At 37.1% G+C, this 18,600-nt stretch overlaps 2 protein-coding genes across 3 annotated transcripts in view; both read right to left on the minus strand.

The window, feature by feature from the left end:
* LOC137287451 (inositol polyphosphate 5-phosphatase OCRL-like) overlaps nucleotides 1-4,393 on the minus strand; it is a 40,327-nt gene extending 35,934 nt beyond the window's left edge. Inside the window, exon 1 of the mRNA XM_067819754.1 lies at nucleotides 4,324-4,393. The gene's annotated coding sequence lies outside the window, so the exon portion shown is untranslated. The remainder of the gene's footprint in view (nucleotides 1-4,323) is intronic.
* Nucleotides 4,394-8,305: 3,912 nt separating this feature from the next.
* The window catches only part of LOC137287450 (inositol polyphosphate 5-phosphatase OCRL-like), a 59,787-nt gene continuing 49,492 nt past the window's right edge, over nucleotides 8,306-18,600 (minus strand). For both annotated transcript variants that reach the window (XM_067819752.1, XM_067819750.1), the window contains 7 exons: nucleotides 18,217-18,341; nucleotides 16,881-16,991; nucleotides 16,230-16,340; nucleotides 15,806-15,890; nucleotides 15,282-15,409; nucleotides 12,892-13,003; nucleotides 8,306-10,094 (listed from right to left, as the gene is read on the minus strand). In XM_067819752.1, the coding sequence (XP_067675853.1) occupies nucleotides 9,949-10,094; nucleotides 12,892-13,003; nucleotides 15,282-15,409; nucleotides 15,806-15,890; nucleotides 16,230-16,340; nucleotides 16,881-16,991; nucleotides 18,217-18,341 (818 nt within the window). In that variant the 3' untranslated portion in view covers nucleotides 8,306-9,948. The remainder of the gene's footprint in view (nucleotides 10,095-12,891; nucleotides 13,004-15,281; nucleotides 15,410-15,805; nucleotides 15,891-16,229; nucleotides 16,341-16,880; nucleotides 16,992-18,216; nucleotides 18,342-18,600) is intronic.

Below are 18,600 nucleotides of genomic sequence, written 5' to 3' on the forward strand. Positions count from 1 at the left end.
CGTATATCCCCAATGACTAGCGCAGTTTTGGCAAGGGCTTCCTAGTGAATATTTCCCATCTGAGGATGTATTTCGTGAGAAATACCAAATTTCCCAAGCAAAGGACAGGAAGGGATGCAGAACAAGGATGACAGTCTGCTGTCTGTCTAAGATATCTGCTGTCTGTCTAAGATGTCTGCTGTCTGTCTAAGATGTCTGCTGTCTGTCTAAGATGTCTGCTGTCTGTCTAAGATATCAAATTCTGCTTCCCTCTACTGAATACATTTCTTGGTAGTGTACATGTTTCATGCCATGTGACTATGTAGGGGAAATTTAATGAAAAACCAAAAACGTACCCACCATCGCATTGATGGTTCAAGTACTAGATGGAAAGCTAAAGAGATATACAGAAATAAACTCACAGAACTCTTACAACCATGTCATTTCAGAAGAATAAATGCTCCCTGTATGATATACACATGCACAAAAGTTAAGCGCCATCCACTATTTTTGTGATCTGCTACTTGGGATACTCAATGGTAGCTATTATAATGAGATCTATGCCTGTCATTGACAACTTTGGTTTGATTATGTCTGGCAACTCAACGGGTGATGACGCTGTGATGATGACCTATTTGCCTTGCAATGGCCCTGCATGACATGCCAGCATTATTCATGCCTATCACCTGCCATCTCTCAGCTGTAGTTAACTTTCTCCTCACCATGACTGATTTTCTAACTCTAAAGTGAAAGAAGAATCTCAGAACAGGTTAGTGAAACCGAGTGTGTGAAACTTGATTTTCAAGATTCAGATGGTAGGGAAATGGATTTGCACGTGCAGGACATTTTCCTTGTCATATCTTGACAATTATAGGTTCAAGAATCTATGGAAGGCTAATTCAGTCACAAACATTTATAGTTTGTATTTCTGATCTTCAGTGGTGAAATCAAGACACTATGAATATAGTGGCGCTTAACTTTTGTGCATGTGTACAGAAAAAGCACTGACTGGTGTGATTATGTGGAAAGATCATTAGCATTTGATAACATTTGTTAAATCAAACAGATTATTCCTGAAAATCTACAGTAATTTTTGTTTGCACCCCTTGCAAACACCTGTTGTCTTCACTTTATTTCAGTGATCCAATAATATAATTTGTGCCTCTATTTTGCTCTATATTAACACTGCATTTGGCAATATTCGGCAGATTGTAAATAAAGTTTGGACCAGATGACCGACCCAGTGATCAAAAGCATGATCATTGACCTATATGCAGTGGGGATACGATAAGTGTCTCCAAAGAAAGCGAGTCTGGCCACTCAATCAGGGCCAAGATTTTCAAAGCTCTCTTAGCACTAAGGTAGGCATAAGTTAATGTTAATGTATAGCAGGGCCCAGGACTCAGATTTTCGAAGCTCTCTTAGCGCTAAGATAGTCGTAAGTTAATGTTAATGTATGGCACTTACGACTATCTTAGGGCTAAGAGAGCTTTGAAATCTCTGCCCAGGACTCTATATTGGCTAAACAACAGCACTAAAGAATAATATCCCAAATTACCTTAATTCAGAGAAAATACAACGAAGTAAGACTGTCAAGCTTATCTTCACTTTAATAATGCACATAATAATAAATCATATACAACATATAAACATAAAGTAACATAATGTAGTACAACTGTGTACCTATAACAAATGCCATTTGAATGCAAAGCATGGCATCACTTCACAGTGTGTTCGTTTTGCTCATTTGCAGTTTTCATTCACAGACAGTATAACAGTCAGTGTTATCTAGGAAAGATAGCATAACTTGTTTAATATACCTATAGTTTCATATTCCTGTGGAGTTAAGGAAAAGAAACGCCCACAATGCCCCATATTTCAATCTGTCTGGAAGGAGTGGGGAGTTAAAACAAGAGATCTGACTGTATGTCACTGTGCCCTGGCAGCTTGGACTGGTGTTCATGTTGTCAACCCTCTTTGTCTGCTACAGATGCAAGTTGTCTTCACAGCTTCAACCACTAGAAGCCGCTCATTCTTGTAACATGGACCCGTGTATAAAAACGCAGACTGATTTGTTGAGTACAGTAATTCAAGAAAGTGAGCTAAATGTTGAGCCCTTTTGAACAGAAATTCATCACCACTTGCAGGAGTATAGTAATGAAGTCTGTGGCTTAACAACATATGTGAAATCAGATATAGGAACAATATAGAAACAAGGGCAACACTATCATAGGTTCCTTCCATGCCTATGATTGACAAAGTAACATTTTAAACTCTTAGCAAAATTCCAGCAAGATTCATTTGAAAATCAGAAATAGGCTTCACATGTTGTACCAATGGGGGAATCAAACTCAGGTCTTCAGCATGTCTGAACACTTAAACCATTGGGCTAAGCCAGTGTCGCGAATGTCACTGATATGCAACTGCTGACCTGCAATGAATTTCAGGGCCCTTGATGAACGCGTCACTGTGTCCCAGCATGTCTAGACAAAACTCTTGGGAAATATAAACTGTGTAATAATGCATGACTGTCTAACATTACACCTGTCCAGAGACCATATACCATGCAGGATCCCTGAAATGTTACGCCAGTTTCTCAAGATTCACAAATATCATGGCTATTAGTGTACATTTCACCTGACTGTAATTTAGGTAGGGAAGGTGTTCATATTTGAATACAAATCCATGATATTGCAGGGCCCAACTTCTTGAAAAAAACTTCACGTTTAACTTGAATTCCAACCCGATTTTGACAATATGAAACAGCTGATATCTTAACTCAACTGCATTTTCAAAAATTGAAAAAGTCCAAACAATTTAAGTATTCTTTCACCACACCAAAACTGTAAAATATATAGTTTGACTTAAATTTCAGTTCATTCTGGAAAGTGCAGTTTCCCGTGTTTGCTCATATTTGAGTAAAAAATCTAACAAAGTCAAAAAACAGACTAAAGTTTGTTTAAAAAAATCAGGCAAGGATAGATATGCTGGCCAAGGCATTATCTATAAAGTTACCAGTTCAAATCTCTTTCAACAAATTTCTGGCAAATCAATATGCACTGTCATTTCCTTATCAACCGATAAATTCACAAACCATTATCAGTGGAGAAGTCAAACATACACAAAAATTTGTGTGTGTAACATCTGATTAGTAAATGTCACACATTTATTCGTCATCTTGACATATATCAAATAATGGCCTGTGGCAACACAAATACTTCAAAAATGAAGAAACAGAATGACGTACAGAGTCTCCAATCTATGCATGATAATTTGAGCAAAATATGTAGGACAAATTGCCACTGGTAACTTTTCATTCATACATACCGGGATGTTTCACCACAGAATGCCTACATGTGTCTCTGAGACACCTGCAGACTACAATGTTATTCTTAATTTCATTGTAACTTGGGCCGCATGATCTACATCACTGAATAAAGTCTGTCTGTCTGTCTGTCTGTCTGTCTGCAGCATGTCAGAGAGACCTTCACCAGTTTAGAGATCAGAGAGGAACAGACGGCTGGAAATATAACATTGTGTGTGGCCGAGCTCTACTAAAAAATCTTTCACCTGTATGGGAATACTTGACAGCCTTAAATGAAGGTACTCTTTCATGCTTTCCAAGCAAATATTTCTTGAAGAAACTACCACTAACTTTAATGGTTGTGAAGTCACACTCGTTTTGTAAATGCTGCATATACTGATGGTCAAAAGTTAAGCAACTATCACTGTACTTGTACACTTAATGAAATTCCCTATACCACATTAGCGTGTGGCCTTGAAAGTGTAATGTTGGTTCGGTAAACAGTAAACCGATTCTCCTGACAAAACAACCATGACAACAAAAGCAATGATAAACATAAATAACACTGCTTCGCTCCCAAAAGATGCCAACATTGTCCAAATGTAGAAAATTGAGTAAATTTTCAAACAATTCCCTATTCCCTTATATTTTCAAAGGATGAAAACACACTTCACTTTCATCAATGGAAAGTGAATACACTGGAATTAAGCTGAAGATGCATTACTATTTACCATCAGTATAAAGGTCTGAGGTATAGAGATCTGTTAAAGCTTGCTGCACACTGGTCATATTTAAATTACAATTTAGCTTTAACAAAAAAAAAAATCATACCATTCCAAAGCACACAAACTCTGATAGCTCTCACACACTTAACGCTTATCTAAACTGACCATTCACTTCATAAATCTAAACAAATACATTTACACAAACAAATCTGTAAAATACATATAATCTTAGAATTAATTATGTCATAATATATCATCATTTACTGAATAAAAGTGATAATATGCAACTGAGTTATTAACAGATACCATACTTACACACCATAGCAGAAACGTAGGGCCCTGTTTCACGAAGAGGTTGCTGTGCTGACGTACCACCCTGACTCTTACATTGGACTTATGACACTTGTAGCACTCAACCGCTTTGTGAAAGTGGGTCAGAACATTTAAAATTTCCTCCTTAGGGCAATAAATATTGACTATGAACAGTATGGGCTATTTACAACATATTTACAGACATTTTGTCAAAAATATTCCAGACTGAAATGACACAAAGGCACACAACATCACAAACGTGCTACAAGCACTCATTTGGTATCCTGCTGTTAGAGCAGGGTCTTGGTACATAAGATTTCACTATGAAAGTAAGTATTATACAATGTTTCCGTCAGAAAAAATAATGATACCTGCTTCTGTATACAGTGAGTGAGTTTAGTTTTACACCACTTTGGGGTTTCACACATTGTACCCATGTGGGGAATCAAACTTCAGTTTTTCAGAGTGATGAGTGGTTACTGGTCACTTTAACCATTAGTCTACCCCAGCGCTCTTCTGATTAGAATGGAAATCAGACATCACAATTTGATCACCATAAATTATCACAAAAGACTTGTATCTTGTAGTTTAAATGAAGAATTGTTTAAAAATATGATTAAGTTCAGTCAAATCCCATACATTCCCCATTTTCTATCAACTTGTAACAGAACTTTACCAGTACTTTTCACTTTAAACAATTCAGAAAGAAGGGAAATGCCTTACAATTTTTTAAAATGAAATGTTTTCAAACTTGGAAATACCTGTTTCTAAACACTTACAACTATAAAATCTCTCAAAATAATTACATCTTCCTCAATCCAAGTGTACCAAGTCAAAGTCATAATTCCAAAGTCATATATATATAACCCTAATGTTAAGACACAAACCCTGACAATAAAAACAACTGCAAATCGTATTGAAAAAAAAATAAATAAATAAACCAAAAACTGACATCAATTAGGCCATCATGAAATCTATATGGCCATCAGAAAGTCAATGTGAATGGGTCAAACTTTATGTACTTTCTACATTCTAAGAAAGAATGGTGTATATTGCCCCAGCTTAATGAGGAACATGGTTACAAATGATGTACATGGACGTATTATATTATATTTATAAATACTTTTAACTTCACTTTCAAAATTCGGAATCTGGATGATAAGGGCTTAATCATCTGGCTCCTATCATTTGAAAGGAATTACAATATTTTAATTTTCAACAAATCAACAAAGCATGCACTTGCCATGGTAGATCTAATAGTTGTTTACTGTTTGTGTGAAAACCAAAACAATCTGCCAGAATCTAAGTTGTTTCACCAATAATATGGACCTGAAAACAAGCACAAGTTTGTCTACTCTAAGAAATACTATACCATTCATGTAAGGGACGGACATATCACAAATATATTTCACAGATTTTCCAAGCAAATCCATGGCAGCAGGAGAACAAAAATGTCAGGATTGCGTCTTGGATGGAAGGCAAACTGGAATTTAATCGTTATTGTCTTCAAAATTGGGGGCTTTCCTTTGTAACCACGTTATTGTCTTCAAAATCGGGGCTTTCCATTGTAACCACATTTAGAACAATTTTACCATAGCATTCAGTGCAATGATGCGAAGCTGGGTTTAAAACAATCTTCAGCCTGATCTGCTATCAGCAACATAGCCAAAACATTAGATGTAACCATATCAACATGAATTGTGAAAATATATAATTCAAAATTTTGTAATTTTAACATTTGGCTGACTTGGGTTGTATGTGAGCCTATGAATGAATGTAAATTACCCTAAATTTGGCATCATTTTCCTTACAGTCGTTATTGTAGACACAACATAAATTTATTAGTGATGTTCCAATTAACTGAAATAATCGAAGATTGGTCGCAGTGACCAAACAACCAAGCAATCAATTTCATTTTCTCATAATCGAACACAAACGATTTTGGAACTTATGAAATAGTCTTTGAAACACTTGATGATGGAACATATCTTCAAAGTTGTCAGAGCCAGAAAACTTGTTTAATACTAACAAAACTCACTTCACTATCTGAAAAGTCATGACTATATATTTCTTGAAGACGTCGGGAGGTGTATGTTAGCAATACATTAGTCATCACTTCAAAGTAGCAAGTTGGATAGGAAAATCTGAAAAATGATGCTAACCAACTTTTTTCACTGATTGTTTGATGGTAATGAAGCAATCATAAATTGTAAGATTTCAACCAATTCACAACACTAATGTTTACCCACACAAGAAAATACTAGGAATGCATTCACGTTATGTCATCCCATCCCACTGAAGTAATCGATATGATCAGTGAGTTGATTTGGATTAAACATGAATGCTCGATATCCTTCCAGCTTCAAACATAGCACTTGTAACCTACACGAAAGCTTGACAATCATTGGAAAAGAGATCTCAAAGTTTACTCGGTTCACTCAGTTCAGTCACAAGAATTCACAAAAACATCCCAGCAGCACATTTTTTGCACCTCAGACACCACAGCAGATCTATATTCCAAATAACAAACAACTGAGTAAAAACATAGATGTTCATATACTGAACAGCAAAAGAAACACACAAGAAAAATGAAATCTCAGAAAAGTAAACGGTCATGTTTATGTCTTCTATTTAAATACAGTTGCGTTTCTTTTTCTGTTCAGTATATGTTGGTACATGTAGTTGTCATATTTAAGTACTGCAATTCTGATCGACGATGTCAATATGGTCATCAATATTTATAAGAGGGTTAAGATGCAGTGATATTCCAAGAAAAAAATGTGTTGACAGCAATGGTTAAATCACATAGAGGGTCAGAAGCTCACCTTTATTGAATTAAATTTCGAGAGCTGAGATAAACAAAAAGTATAACATTCTCTCTGCAACAAATATTTTTTTCGCTACATAAAATAATTTACTGACATTACAGATCGGTTATCTTTGAGTTTGGATACTGTTATCACTTGCCAAAAGACTCAGCTCAGGCTCTACACTGAATAACAGAATATTTTTTATACATACTTTTCATGGTTTGTTGCTATGTGGGCATTGCTATTATGCATGTTTTCATATCGTTTGGAGGAATGGTCTGATAGACAGGTTGTGACATCATCATCTGAACAAAATCTGAACCTGCATAATTACATACATTGCTGACAAGATTGCCATTTTTATTCAAGCCTGTCTGTCACTGAATATGTCACTCTTTATCACAATGTAGACGTATTTACAATGTAAGATAACTCAAAAGTCACCTGTACAAACTGATGTGAAACCTTCTATGAATAACATATTCTTGATTCTTTATAAAACAAAATCGAATTTGTTAACCAAAAAAACATTCACGTCTTCACATTATACCAACTTTTATCAAGGACTGCTCTCTATACAAATGTCATGAAAACTACACATTGAAAACACTTGTTTGCATTTACAGATGAAATAAGTTCAAGTTTAGGGCCATAATCACATGAAATAATTTTTGCTTTTTATAAAAAAAAAAAATTGGGCATTGGGCACTAGCAGGGAATGAAACTCCCCAAAAAATACAGCCAGACTGAAGGGTTGGATTTGATGTAAAACTTGCCACCTTGATCAAACATTACCTGCTGGAACAATATCTTTATGTGTATGTCTAAATTTTAACCCGACCGTCCAGCCGGTGAACTTGAGAATCGGGCAGTTCATGTTGAAATAACCTGTCTTTGGTCGGGCAGGCAGGTATTTTAACAGCTGGCAATAGACATCGCCGTCAATAAATTATATTCCTATCTTGGAATGTAAAACATATTTACACAAAACAATGGAGAGATTATTAATGCCTATCTGTGGTTCTCTATAAATAGTTTCGTTTGCCTCAAAATTTCAATAGCAAACACACAAAGCATCCTTTACATAATAATTTGTATTATGCACAATTCTGATATCACAGAAATTGACACTCACACATGAAGAACTTTCACTGATTACACATGCCATATTATCATTTTTTTTTGTTTACCTTGGGCAAAAACCCCACTACATGTGGTGTGTGCCTGCCAGACTGCTGATAAATTTTTTTTAAGAGCAACTTTATGTTTCATAAAACACCATGGTGGACAAGGTGCTTGTAAAATGAATTAAATAAAACAAATTTATGTCTTGATCAAAATTTTCCATGCACATGCTTTACCAACATTAAATATTACAGAAGCAAGCATAAGATTTCCTACTAATGTTTTTCACTATTTAAGCTGAGGATGCTTTTTTCATCCATGAGGGATAGAAATCAAATGTTTATATTGATTTAATTAATTACCTGTATAAAGTTAGCTGGTTACCTGTAATCTATTTAACTGATTACCTGTATTCATCTAAATATGCTGTTTGTATTCACAATAAAATGTAAAAACAACATACACAAAAAACCCACATACTTTTGGTACAGCAATAATAAAAGACATGTTTTTCACATGATAATGGTTTTGAATGTGCTACAAACAAACTAGTTTTTATTCACTCAACTATCATAGAGTCAGACCATTTGATAGTATTAACAAAATTAAGCGAACACGTAGATAAGATACAGGACTTATCTTCCCAAACTTCCTAATCTGCCTCGTGTGGAGAAAACAGGTGCTTTGCATGACATCATCAAAGTGATGCTGCTCATGTACAACCCTTAACCAGTCTATGTAAATGTCTTACTGATGACAAATAACACATTGCTCACACTAGTGTGAGGAGACACTGAAAATTTTGGGGTTATGTGTTCAGACTAATAATGATTTTATGAACGTCAACAAACAATGGTGAGCATATGAGCCTCTACGCAACACTGGCTCTGTGTTTGAAAAACATCTAATAATTACGGAGAGTTGGCATAATAAATTTTTATCAGAATATGCAAAAGACACATTGAACACGAATATTAACCCAGAAAATCTGATCTTGCAATTAAATGAATTCTGAACAGTACATTCAACAATAAGCAGGGGTTAAAAAATCCCATCGCCCAAGTCAGTTTTCGTTTTGGGCAAATAAATAATGGTATCCTACTTGTCCATGGGCTACTGGATAATATCTGCCTACAGTTTCAAACTGCAAATAAACTTGGATTTCATTTCATATCTGTTCAAAATGTACCTATTAAATTTCACAATGATAATAAAGTAGAGCTACATTTCTTTGCTATTTATCACTTCTCAAAAAAATAGTCCAGTAAACATTAACATCAAACACAATGTTGACGTATCTTTTCAAAATTACAACATCATGATCATGTCATGAAAATCAGGGCAAGTTGAAAATTACTCAGGACAAGTTACTTTCTCAAAGTCACTTGTCCTGTGACAAATGGCTTCTAAATTTTTCAAGCCCTGACAAGTACTTAGAGTCTTGTCTTTCTTCCCTCTTTGAGACTGTGACTTTCAGGAAAACATTACCAGACATGCTCTTTCATGTGAAGGATAATAAATTCAAATGATCTCGAGTGAGACGTGTGACAGTCCAGTTGGAGTGACTTGATTTTGTGGAACATAATTTGGGGGCATGTGCTTTTTTCATAGTCAAAATCTGTGAGTTCCGAAATGAAAAAGCAGCTCGTTGGTGATAGTCAGTGAACTGTGACACCATTTGTACTCAGAATGTTCATTCATCATACTCATTGGTGAGAAAATGATACACAAACGCAGCCTTCTTCGCTTCTTCCATCCGAGCCTTTTCCCTGCGGGCCACAGGTGACCCGACCTCTTTGCCTGGCTTTGACCTCAAGAACACATTGCCGAACAGGGATGCTGAAATGACAAGAAAAATTATGGCTTAGGATTTGAATTTGGATGGTTGGTTTGTTCCTTGACACTACTCAGCAGTAATCAATCTGTCCGGCAGAAGTCTGTAAATAATCAGTTCTGAACAGACAATCCAGTGATCAACAGCATGAGTATCTTCTTTTAGTGGCGCTTTCAGAAGTTGAGACATACAGAATAGAACTAAACAGGACAATATTTTATGGATACCAACACCTTTAACTGCGAATTTGTTTGAGTGGCATTTTCAGAAGTTGAGACATACAAAATAGAACCAGTTTTGGGGGCCATAAGCCCTGCATCAAACATGACCAAGGATACTTCATTTCATCAGTTTATGATGCACTCCTCCACAAAGACGATAAACATCTCATCCTTCATTGTAACTCCCTTACTTGCACATAACTGGCGTCCATTCACTTCCCTTTGTGTACTCACTAGCCTCTTCACCTGTCATGGCAATTGTTTTTTTCTTTGTCAAGTATTGTCACTAAGGTGACATAATCCCCCGCCACAAATTATCACATTTAACTTATAAATTAACGAAAATGAAGGTAGTAGTTTAAGATGAAGTTAGATGTGCCTTCCTAAGATGAAACTTGGTGATGAATGAGAAAATCCCATGACCAGTCCTTGAGATAACATGTTGACAAGTTTAACATGCAGCTTAACATGCTGAAATCTTCAAAGTGTCGCCATGACCTTGAAAATTAAGTGAGGTCACCAAAATCGATTGGGCCCTGTCCCTTCTTGAAATAAGCTTGAAGTTGAATATGAAGAAAATCCAGTGAATGGTTCTTGAGATATCTCGCTAACAGGTTTAACAAGCTGAAATCTTCAAAGTGTGGCCATGACCTTGAAAATTAAGTGAAGGTCACCATAATCAACTGGCTCCTGAACCTTCCCTAGAATAAGCTTGGTGTTGAATATGAAGAAAATTCTGGGAATGGTGGTTCAGATATCTCGCTGACAAGGCTAAAAGGTTAAAGTTTTCATGTGACCTTGAAATGAAGGTAAAGGCCACCAAACCTGACTGAGACCTGTCTTTTACGATGATGAACCTAGGTACCAAATATGAAAAGAATCTAGTGAATGGTTCGTAAGATATTCCAACTCGTATGTATGTACTTACACATGGATACTCTATCCTCCATTTTGCACTAAAAGTAAAACGCACATCAGGGGATAATTATGTTTTCTTTGTCTATTAAGTCGTCTCATTGTAATATTCAGTATATATACATTTGCTCCACTTCATATATCACTCCTGCTGGACAATGGTTCAAGAATCTGTATCGAAGCATCACACTCAAACAATTAAAGAAGTTGGTGTCCATAAAATATTGTTTTATTTTTCAGTGTCAATCCACACCATTGGCATACTAATATATGTGTCACAGGTGACCACCAACTCAGATTAGTCGCTTCTTGTGACAAACAATTCTAGCCCTGATCTTCATGTTATGGGTCATTAAACAAGAAATGGGATTCACACATCACATTTTCCCAAATGAGGAGAACAAAACTCATATCCCTAGTGTGATGGGTAAATATCTTCACCACTTGGCCACCTAGCTGCCTTGCACCGGAAACCTTGAACACTGAAAACTCTGAACTGACTAAACTTAATATCTACACATTATTATGTATCGCTTTACTAAAAGTACAATGACCTGAACTTCCTCTTATAACTTTGATGATACATTGATGACATTACATCATAAGTCTCTCCATATTTGCTCAAATGATGCGAAACTCCCAGAAAACTCTGATCAACTCAATCAATATCAAGTCTCCTCTTTGTCTCCTTAATCAATTACACTTCCCAGAACTAAATGCCTTCAAATGTATTTCTTTGTTATTAGACAAACACGTTCCTTCTTCATCTTCCAAGAAGTAATGAATTGGCAAGAAGAAAATTACTCTGGAACTGTTTCATGATTTTCAACTGTCTGGTGCTGCTTTCTTGTGAAATGAGGTAAAGAAAGCAGATCGAAGACCATTTATCAAATGAAATTTGTTTGGATGAGATCAATAAAAAAGCCTCAATCTTTTTATCAGCTCATGAATTGCTCCTCTCTATGTGTCCACATTGCATATCTTGCTCATCAACTTCAGTGAGTTCTCATTCCTCTGTGAAGGTGTCTGAGGAGGGAGGTCAATTGCAGAGCTGTCAGTGTATATATATCTACTGGGAGATACAATTGAGATCAAACAGGGAGGCATGTATAGAGTGGATTCAAAGGAACATGAACCTACTGGGTGTGTGGAAGTAATGCTACCTTTGATAATAGAAACTGTTTTACATCAAACTATCATTTTCTGAACATTTCTGACAGTAGAGGTCACATGGTACACAGATAGAGTGAGTGAAGGGGAGAGAGTATGAAAGGGTGAGTGAGTGGTGAAATGAGTGGTGAAGTGGGTGGGTGAGTAAGCGGGGTGGTATGTGAGTTAGTGAGGTGGGATATGGGTGAGTGAGTGAGTGAGTGAGTGAGTGAGTGAGTGATTGTTGTCAGATCAGTCTGCCATCTTAAAATAATTGAGTCTGGACCAAACAATCCAGTGATCAACACTATGAGGATCGATTTATGCAATTGGGAACAGATGACATGTGTCAATCAAGTCAGTGAGCCTGATCACCGGATCCCGCTAGTCGCCTCTTACGACAAGCATAGTCGCTTTTTATGGCAAGAATGGGTTGCTGAAGGCCTATTCTACCCCAGAACTTCATGGGTCAAGATCACTTAGAGTGGCAAAAGGATATATATAAACATATTATTACCGAGGAATTTGGCTTCAAGATTGTTCTTATCACTGAATTTAAGTAGTTCTCTGAGGAAAGCGCACAGGTATTTGAAGACATTTCTGTGACTTTGTGGAATCTTTTGTAATGCCTGAAAGATAATGAACACATGGTCACCAAGGACATATTAAACAATGACATATAATAATCTGTGTTGAAATATAACACACAATACAAAAGTTATTTTCCATTTAATTTAGATGTCATTCAACATTTCTAAATGGGTATCAAATACAACTTGCTGGTATTTGCATACACTGCAGGAATACACAAGTTGCCTGAATGATCTGATTTACTCGATTTTCCACCTTAAGTGAATGTAAATGAATCTTTTTTCATCGTGACAGTACCAACTTAGTTGGTTGGCATGTTCACCACATACAGTTACCTGTTTGCTGAGCATGAAATTATTGGAACAGTCCAGGCTTACAGTCCATTGAGTCAAAATATCCCCAATGAATTGCACTCAAAAGCAAATAATTGTATATGACTCAAACTAACGCCAAAGTAAATAGGAAAAACACACCAACTCTGCAGAATTTTGTTATAATTTATCTCAACAGATATAAATATTGTTTAACAAATCATCATTATTTTCATTCGATACTGTAAAATTTGTGACATGGGTGTAGCAACAGCTCAGGTAACAGCCAGGTAGAGCGAGAGGCACGGGCACATTTGTCACGTGACGGTTCATCCTATTGATTGAGTGATTGATTCATCTCACACAATGAAGTTTACAGTTGATGTCAAGGCTTTAATTTACAAGGTCTATGACTTCTTCAAGCCTGACACTGAACAGGGCATCCCATTTCATGTACTTGATAAATTTCAAATGTACACCTTGTGCTGTTGGCGTTTCACAGCAGCAACTGAAAACATTATTAAAACAACAGCAAACTCTTCGAGCATGAGTGCCCAGGTGGGGTATATCAAAATCCACAAAAAATGAAAAACTTGATTTCTTTCAAAAACAACTTGTCCAGAACACTATCCCAAAGTTATATGGCAAGAATAGACACTTAACATTACACATTTTGCAAAAAGATACAGAAACTCAAAATTCCGTCTCAATATCAAACCAACTTTGGAAATTGCTTCATAAGTTCAGATATCAGTACAACAAAGTTAGCGGGGAAGTGTATCTCTATGTGTTCTTTGTGAAAGATCAGACATTGTGTGAATAAGAAATAATTATTTATGCAAATACGTCGAAAGAGGGAAGACACACTGCAGAAACGCAATGGGTCGCTAGCACTGAAGAGGCATGTTCCAGAAGAATGACAATAAGCAAAGGAGAGCGACTCATAGGTCTTCATGCAGGACATAAATCTGTGGGATTCTTACCTGGGTGTTCTCTCGTGTTTAGGGCTTAGCCAAACACAACTGAGATTACCACATCGAAATGAAAGGACAGATTTTTATAGAATGGGTACAAAAACAACTGGTACTGGCGTTACAATCAAAGAGTTTAATTGTCATGGACAATGCTCCATATAGTATCCAGCATCCTGATACGAAAGCCCAAACTTCAAAGTCTATTAAGTCAGATATGGGAAAATGGCTAGAAAAACATCATGCACCATTTCCACATAACACAACCAAACCAAAACTTCATGAAGTCATTAAAATCATCAAAAGTGTGTGAGTGAGTTTAGTTTTACACTGCTTTTAGCAATATTCCAGCAATATCACAGTGGGGGACACCGGAATATGGGCTTCACACATTGTACCCAAGTGGGAAATTGAACCCGGGTTTTTGGCGTGATGAGCAAACGCGTTAACCACTAGGCTACCCCACCGCCCCAAATCATCAAAAGAGCACCTGTGTATCACAAGGTCATGATGCCTTACATTTGCCTTCTTATCATTGTGATATGAACCCGAATGAACTGATCTGGGGTATTATCACATTTGACATTGCCTGGAAAAACACAATGTTTAAAATAACAGACGTTCAAAATCTAGTCCAAGAATCCATGGCTAAGATTTCACAAGACACATGGAAAAAAGATCAGCTGAGAAAGTAGAAAATGCTGTGGAGCATCAGTTCTGGCTTCAAAGAGGTTTACTGCAGGTGACTATTAGTCCTGTTATCATACGAGTGCACTCTGATGACTTCTGATATCATCCCCTACCGATGAAATCAACATCACTGTTCAAATAAAAATAATGATGGTTTGTTAAACAACCTTTATATTACAAAATTCCGCAGAGTTGGTGTGTTTTTCCCAGTTACTCTGATGTTAGTTTGTGTCATTTACGATTATTTGCTTTTGAGTTAGAGTGCCATTCATTGGGGATATTTTGACTCAAACGGACTGTACCTGTTTGCTGAGCATGAAGCTATTGGAACAGTCCAGGCTTACCTGTTTGCTGAGCATGAAGTTATTGGAACAGTCCAGGCAGGTCTGATACTGGGCAAAGGGGATGACCGGCTGGGGGAGGGACTCAAGGAACAACAACAGTGCCTCAGCCACGGAGTGGACACTGCCAGCTGGAGAAAGTCAAGGAGGCTACACAAAAGTGTTGGGTAAAGATACTGATTATGCAATAAATTCTCTAAAGCTCTGTACTTTAAATGGCCAATCTAATGCAATCGTTCTCATCATCATTTAAATATCAACATTACTATTCAACTTCACAGGCATAAGATTAGACTTGTCTAGGCATCAATTATATGAACTGCGAAACAAAGCCCAAATAGAATCATATTTTCCACACACACTGCATATGTGCTATTTCGTCTATTGTTCCAATTCAAAATAATGTTGTATTGAGGTGAACAAACTACAGAGCATACATATTACTAAGAAGAGGGCACTGTTAAACTGAAATATTGTTGTATCGGATTTACTGTAGAACAAGACGAATGTCATCAGAGAAAGGATACGAATGAGATCAGGGTTGCCAGTATCCAGTGCATCTCGTATCAGTTGTATCTCTCCCTGATTGCCTGGTTGAAGAAACAGGTCCTCCTGCAACATTGGGTTAGTAAGTACAGATGTTATACTCGAAGATAAAGGTTCTGTTGTTAAAGAGGTGAAAAACTCACTCACTTGTTCACTCCATCTTAGTGATGAAGCAAAACCCATGTCATCAACACTTAACCCCTTGAATTAAACTACACCAAAAGCATAAACAGACTGAATCTGGTACTTAGTCATTATCTTTTCATCCTGTACTGCAAGGGAGGCAACTCCATGATATAAATGGAGTACCAAGAACAACAATGTGGCAAGTTATTATTGACAACAAAATAATTGGGATCATTTTCAAAGTTTTATCAGACAACTCAAAAAACAAAACAAACTTGCCTGCTCCTTGCCATATTTGAAGAGGTGATTCACAAGACGGGATATTTCTTTTGGACAGATGTATGGTTGAAGAGAGCTGTGAGCAGTGGTGTTTCTTGTCACGGACGTCCCCTGAGAATATGGGAGGAGAATCATTTACATTGGTCATACAGCATATACAGTAGTAGTAGTAGTAGCAGCAGCAGCAGCAGCAGCAGCAGTAGTAGGAGGAGTAGTAGTAGTAGGAGGAGGAGGAGGAGTGGTAGTAGGAGGAGGAGGAGGAGCAGCAGCAGCAGCAGCAGCAGCAGCAGCAGCAGCAGCAGCAGCAGCAGCAGCAGCAGCAGCAGCAGTAGCAGTATATCATTATTCCAATTATCTACAGAATATCTAGCTAATTCTGAGCTGTGCCTTAGTCTTCTTGAGCAACTTATAGCAGTACTTTTCCCATAGATGAACACCCTAACGACTGATCATAAAGCCTTATTCATCCCCATGTACATGGACAACCCAGTGCTTGACATTATGAGCATGCCAAGCCAAGGGATATAGCAATCAATAATCAACATAGTTACTGAGCCACTGACCACCCATCAAAATAAGGCACCCCCCATTTCAGTGATAGAGAGGTTGGGACTATCTCCACTGGGATAAAATGCAGAGAAAAGTTCTTACAAATGAGATGAGATCACCAACTGCGACTTCTCTGATTGGTCCATGCATCTGGACAAGTGTCTCGATTGGCGTTCCATAACTACTTGGGATGTATTTTCCACTGACAGGAATGTATGGTGGTTAAGGAGTGGGTTTGTTAAAATGATTCCACTAGCCATGAAACAGCTCTCACACAGCTGAAAAGAGAATACAAAACTGTCCCGTGTAATGCCTTATTTATGAAATGGGTGAATGGTTTGGTATCTAAAGTGTGAAAGCGAATCAGATATCGATACCATTCACAAGTTTCATAAATATGGTGTTACACGGGACATAATTTAGTATTTTATATATTACTCACCCAACACTAGCAAAATAATATAAAGCAAAGTACTTCTATCCTAAGAATTCAATGAGTGTGGTGACAGCTTTTCACAAGTCAAGGAAGGTCTAATACTATTGTGATAGAGGTATTAGCATTTTGACGTTACAACTGTAAAACACTTTGATGTCATACGTACGGCATCAGGTGATGTTAATACACAATGTGTAATAACTTTGTAGAATTATTAAACAGTGGTATCTTCATTGGGCGAGTAATAAATGTTCACAATTTCCAACCAATACACTCGTCAGAACAGTTTCTTTAAATGACATTTACAAATTGGTGTGAACAAGGGAGATAATTCTATGGAGATAAAACATCTTCCCTTGGTATAAACGGACCAATATCTTTATTACAATCAGTGTCATATTTTGGTGGGATACTGAGGCTGTTATTTGATGACAACACTTACTAAGCATGATGATGGTGAAAGCATCCATGCTGAAATGTCAAACGGCATTTTATAAGGGAGTTGCATAGCAAAAGGATTATCTCCCCTAACACAACTGGCAAGATGATGCATCTGATCTTCATTTAACAAATGGTGATGAAGAGAGTGTATGAAATAAGCCAAAAAACTACCAGATTATCAAAAGGGATTTAACCAGACCAGACACCAAGAACTCACACAGATGTATGGAACAACTTAACTTTTGACCGGACCATCAGACAGGCTAGCTGTAAATTCAGACCATCCGTCTGAAATCTAGCCCATCTTGGGTAATTGGATAGGCCTTATTTCATGAACTGATGAAGGGCATTTCAAATATTTCATGGCAACCTGTAGACTTAGCCAGACAAAACAGTGTTTGACCGTACAAAAATGTAAACAGCTGGCTTCTGACAAAATAAACAAAAAATCCAATGGTTAAAAAACAGCCTAAACAATCTAATTCAGAGCTATTCCAACCCCTACGCAGCTTGGTGTCAAAGGCCCTCATCTCAGTAAACAGAAAACAGTGTAAAGGATATGAAGAAATCTTTGCCACCAGTCAGGTGAAGCACTAGAATATCCTCCATCTTCTCCGCCTTGGAATTGAGATCACCAGCAGTGTCCTTGTCCACAAACACCATTAATGATATGTCGCAGCAGTCCCCTAAACGTAAACATACAAACAACTTTTGTGAGACAAGCACGCATGCACACATGCACACACACACATACGCACACGCACACACGCACACATGCACACACACACACTCTTTCGGTGAGCTGTACACAAACACACAAGTTGTGCACAGACACTTCACTATAAAGACATTATCAGAATGATGTACACTCAGGTAGTCATGAAAAGCTTTCTACTCTTGGACCGACAAGCTCCTTTACATTTGTACACATAGCAACCTTCAAGA

The sequence above is a fragment of the Haliotis asinina genome, chromosome 6 (assembly GCF_037392515.1).
Source record: "Haliotis asinina isolate JCU_RB_2024 chromosome 6, JCU_Hal_asi_v2, whole genome shotgun sequence".
Classification (NCBI taxonomy): Eukaryota; Metazoa; Mollusca; class Gastropoda; order Lepetellida; family Haliotidae; genus Haliotis; species Haliotis asinina.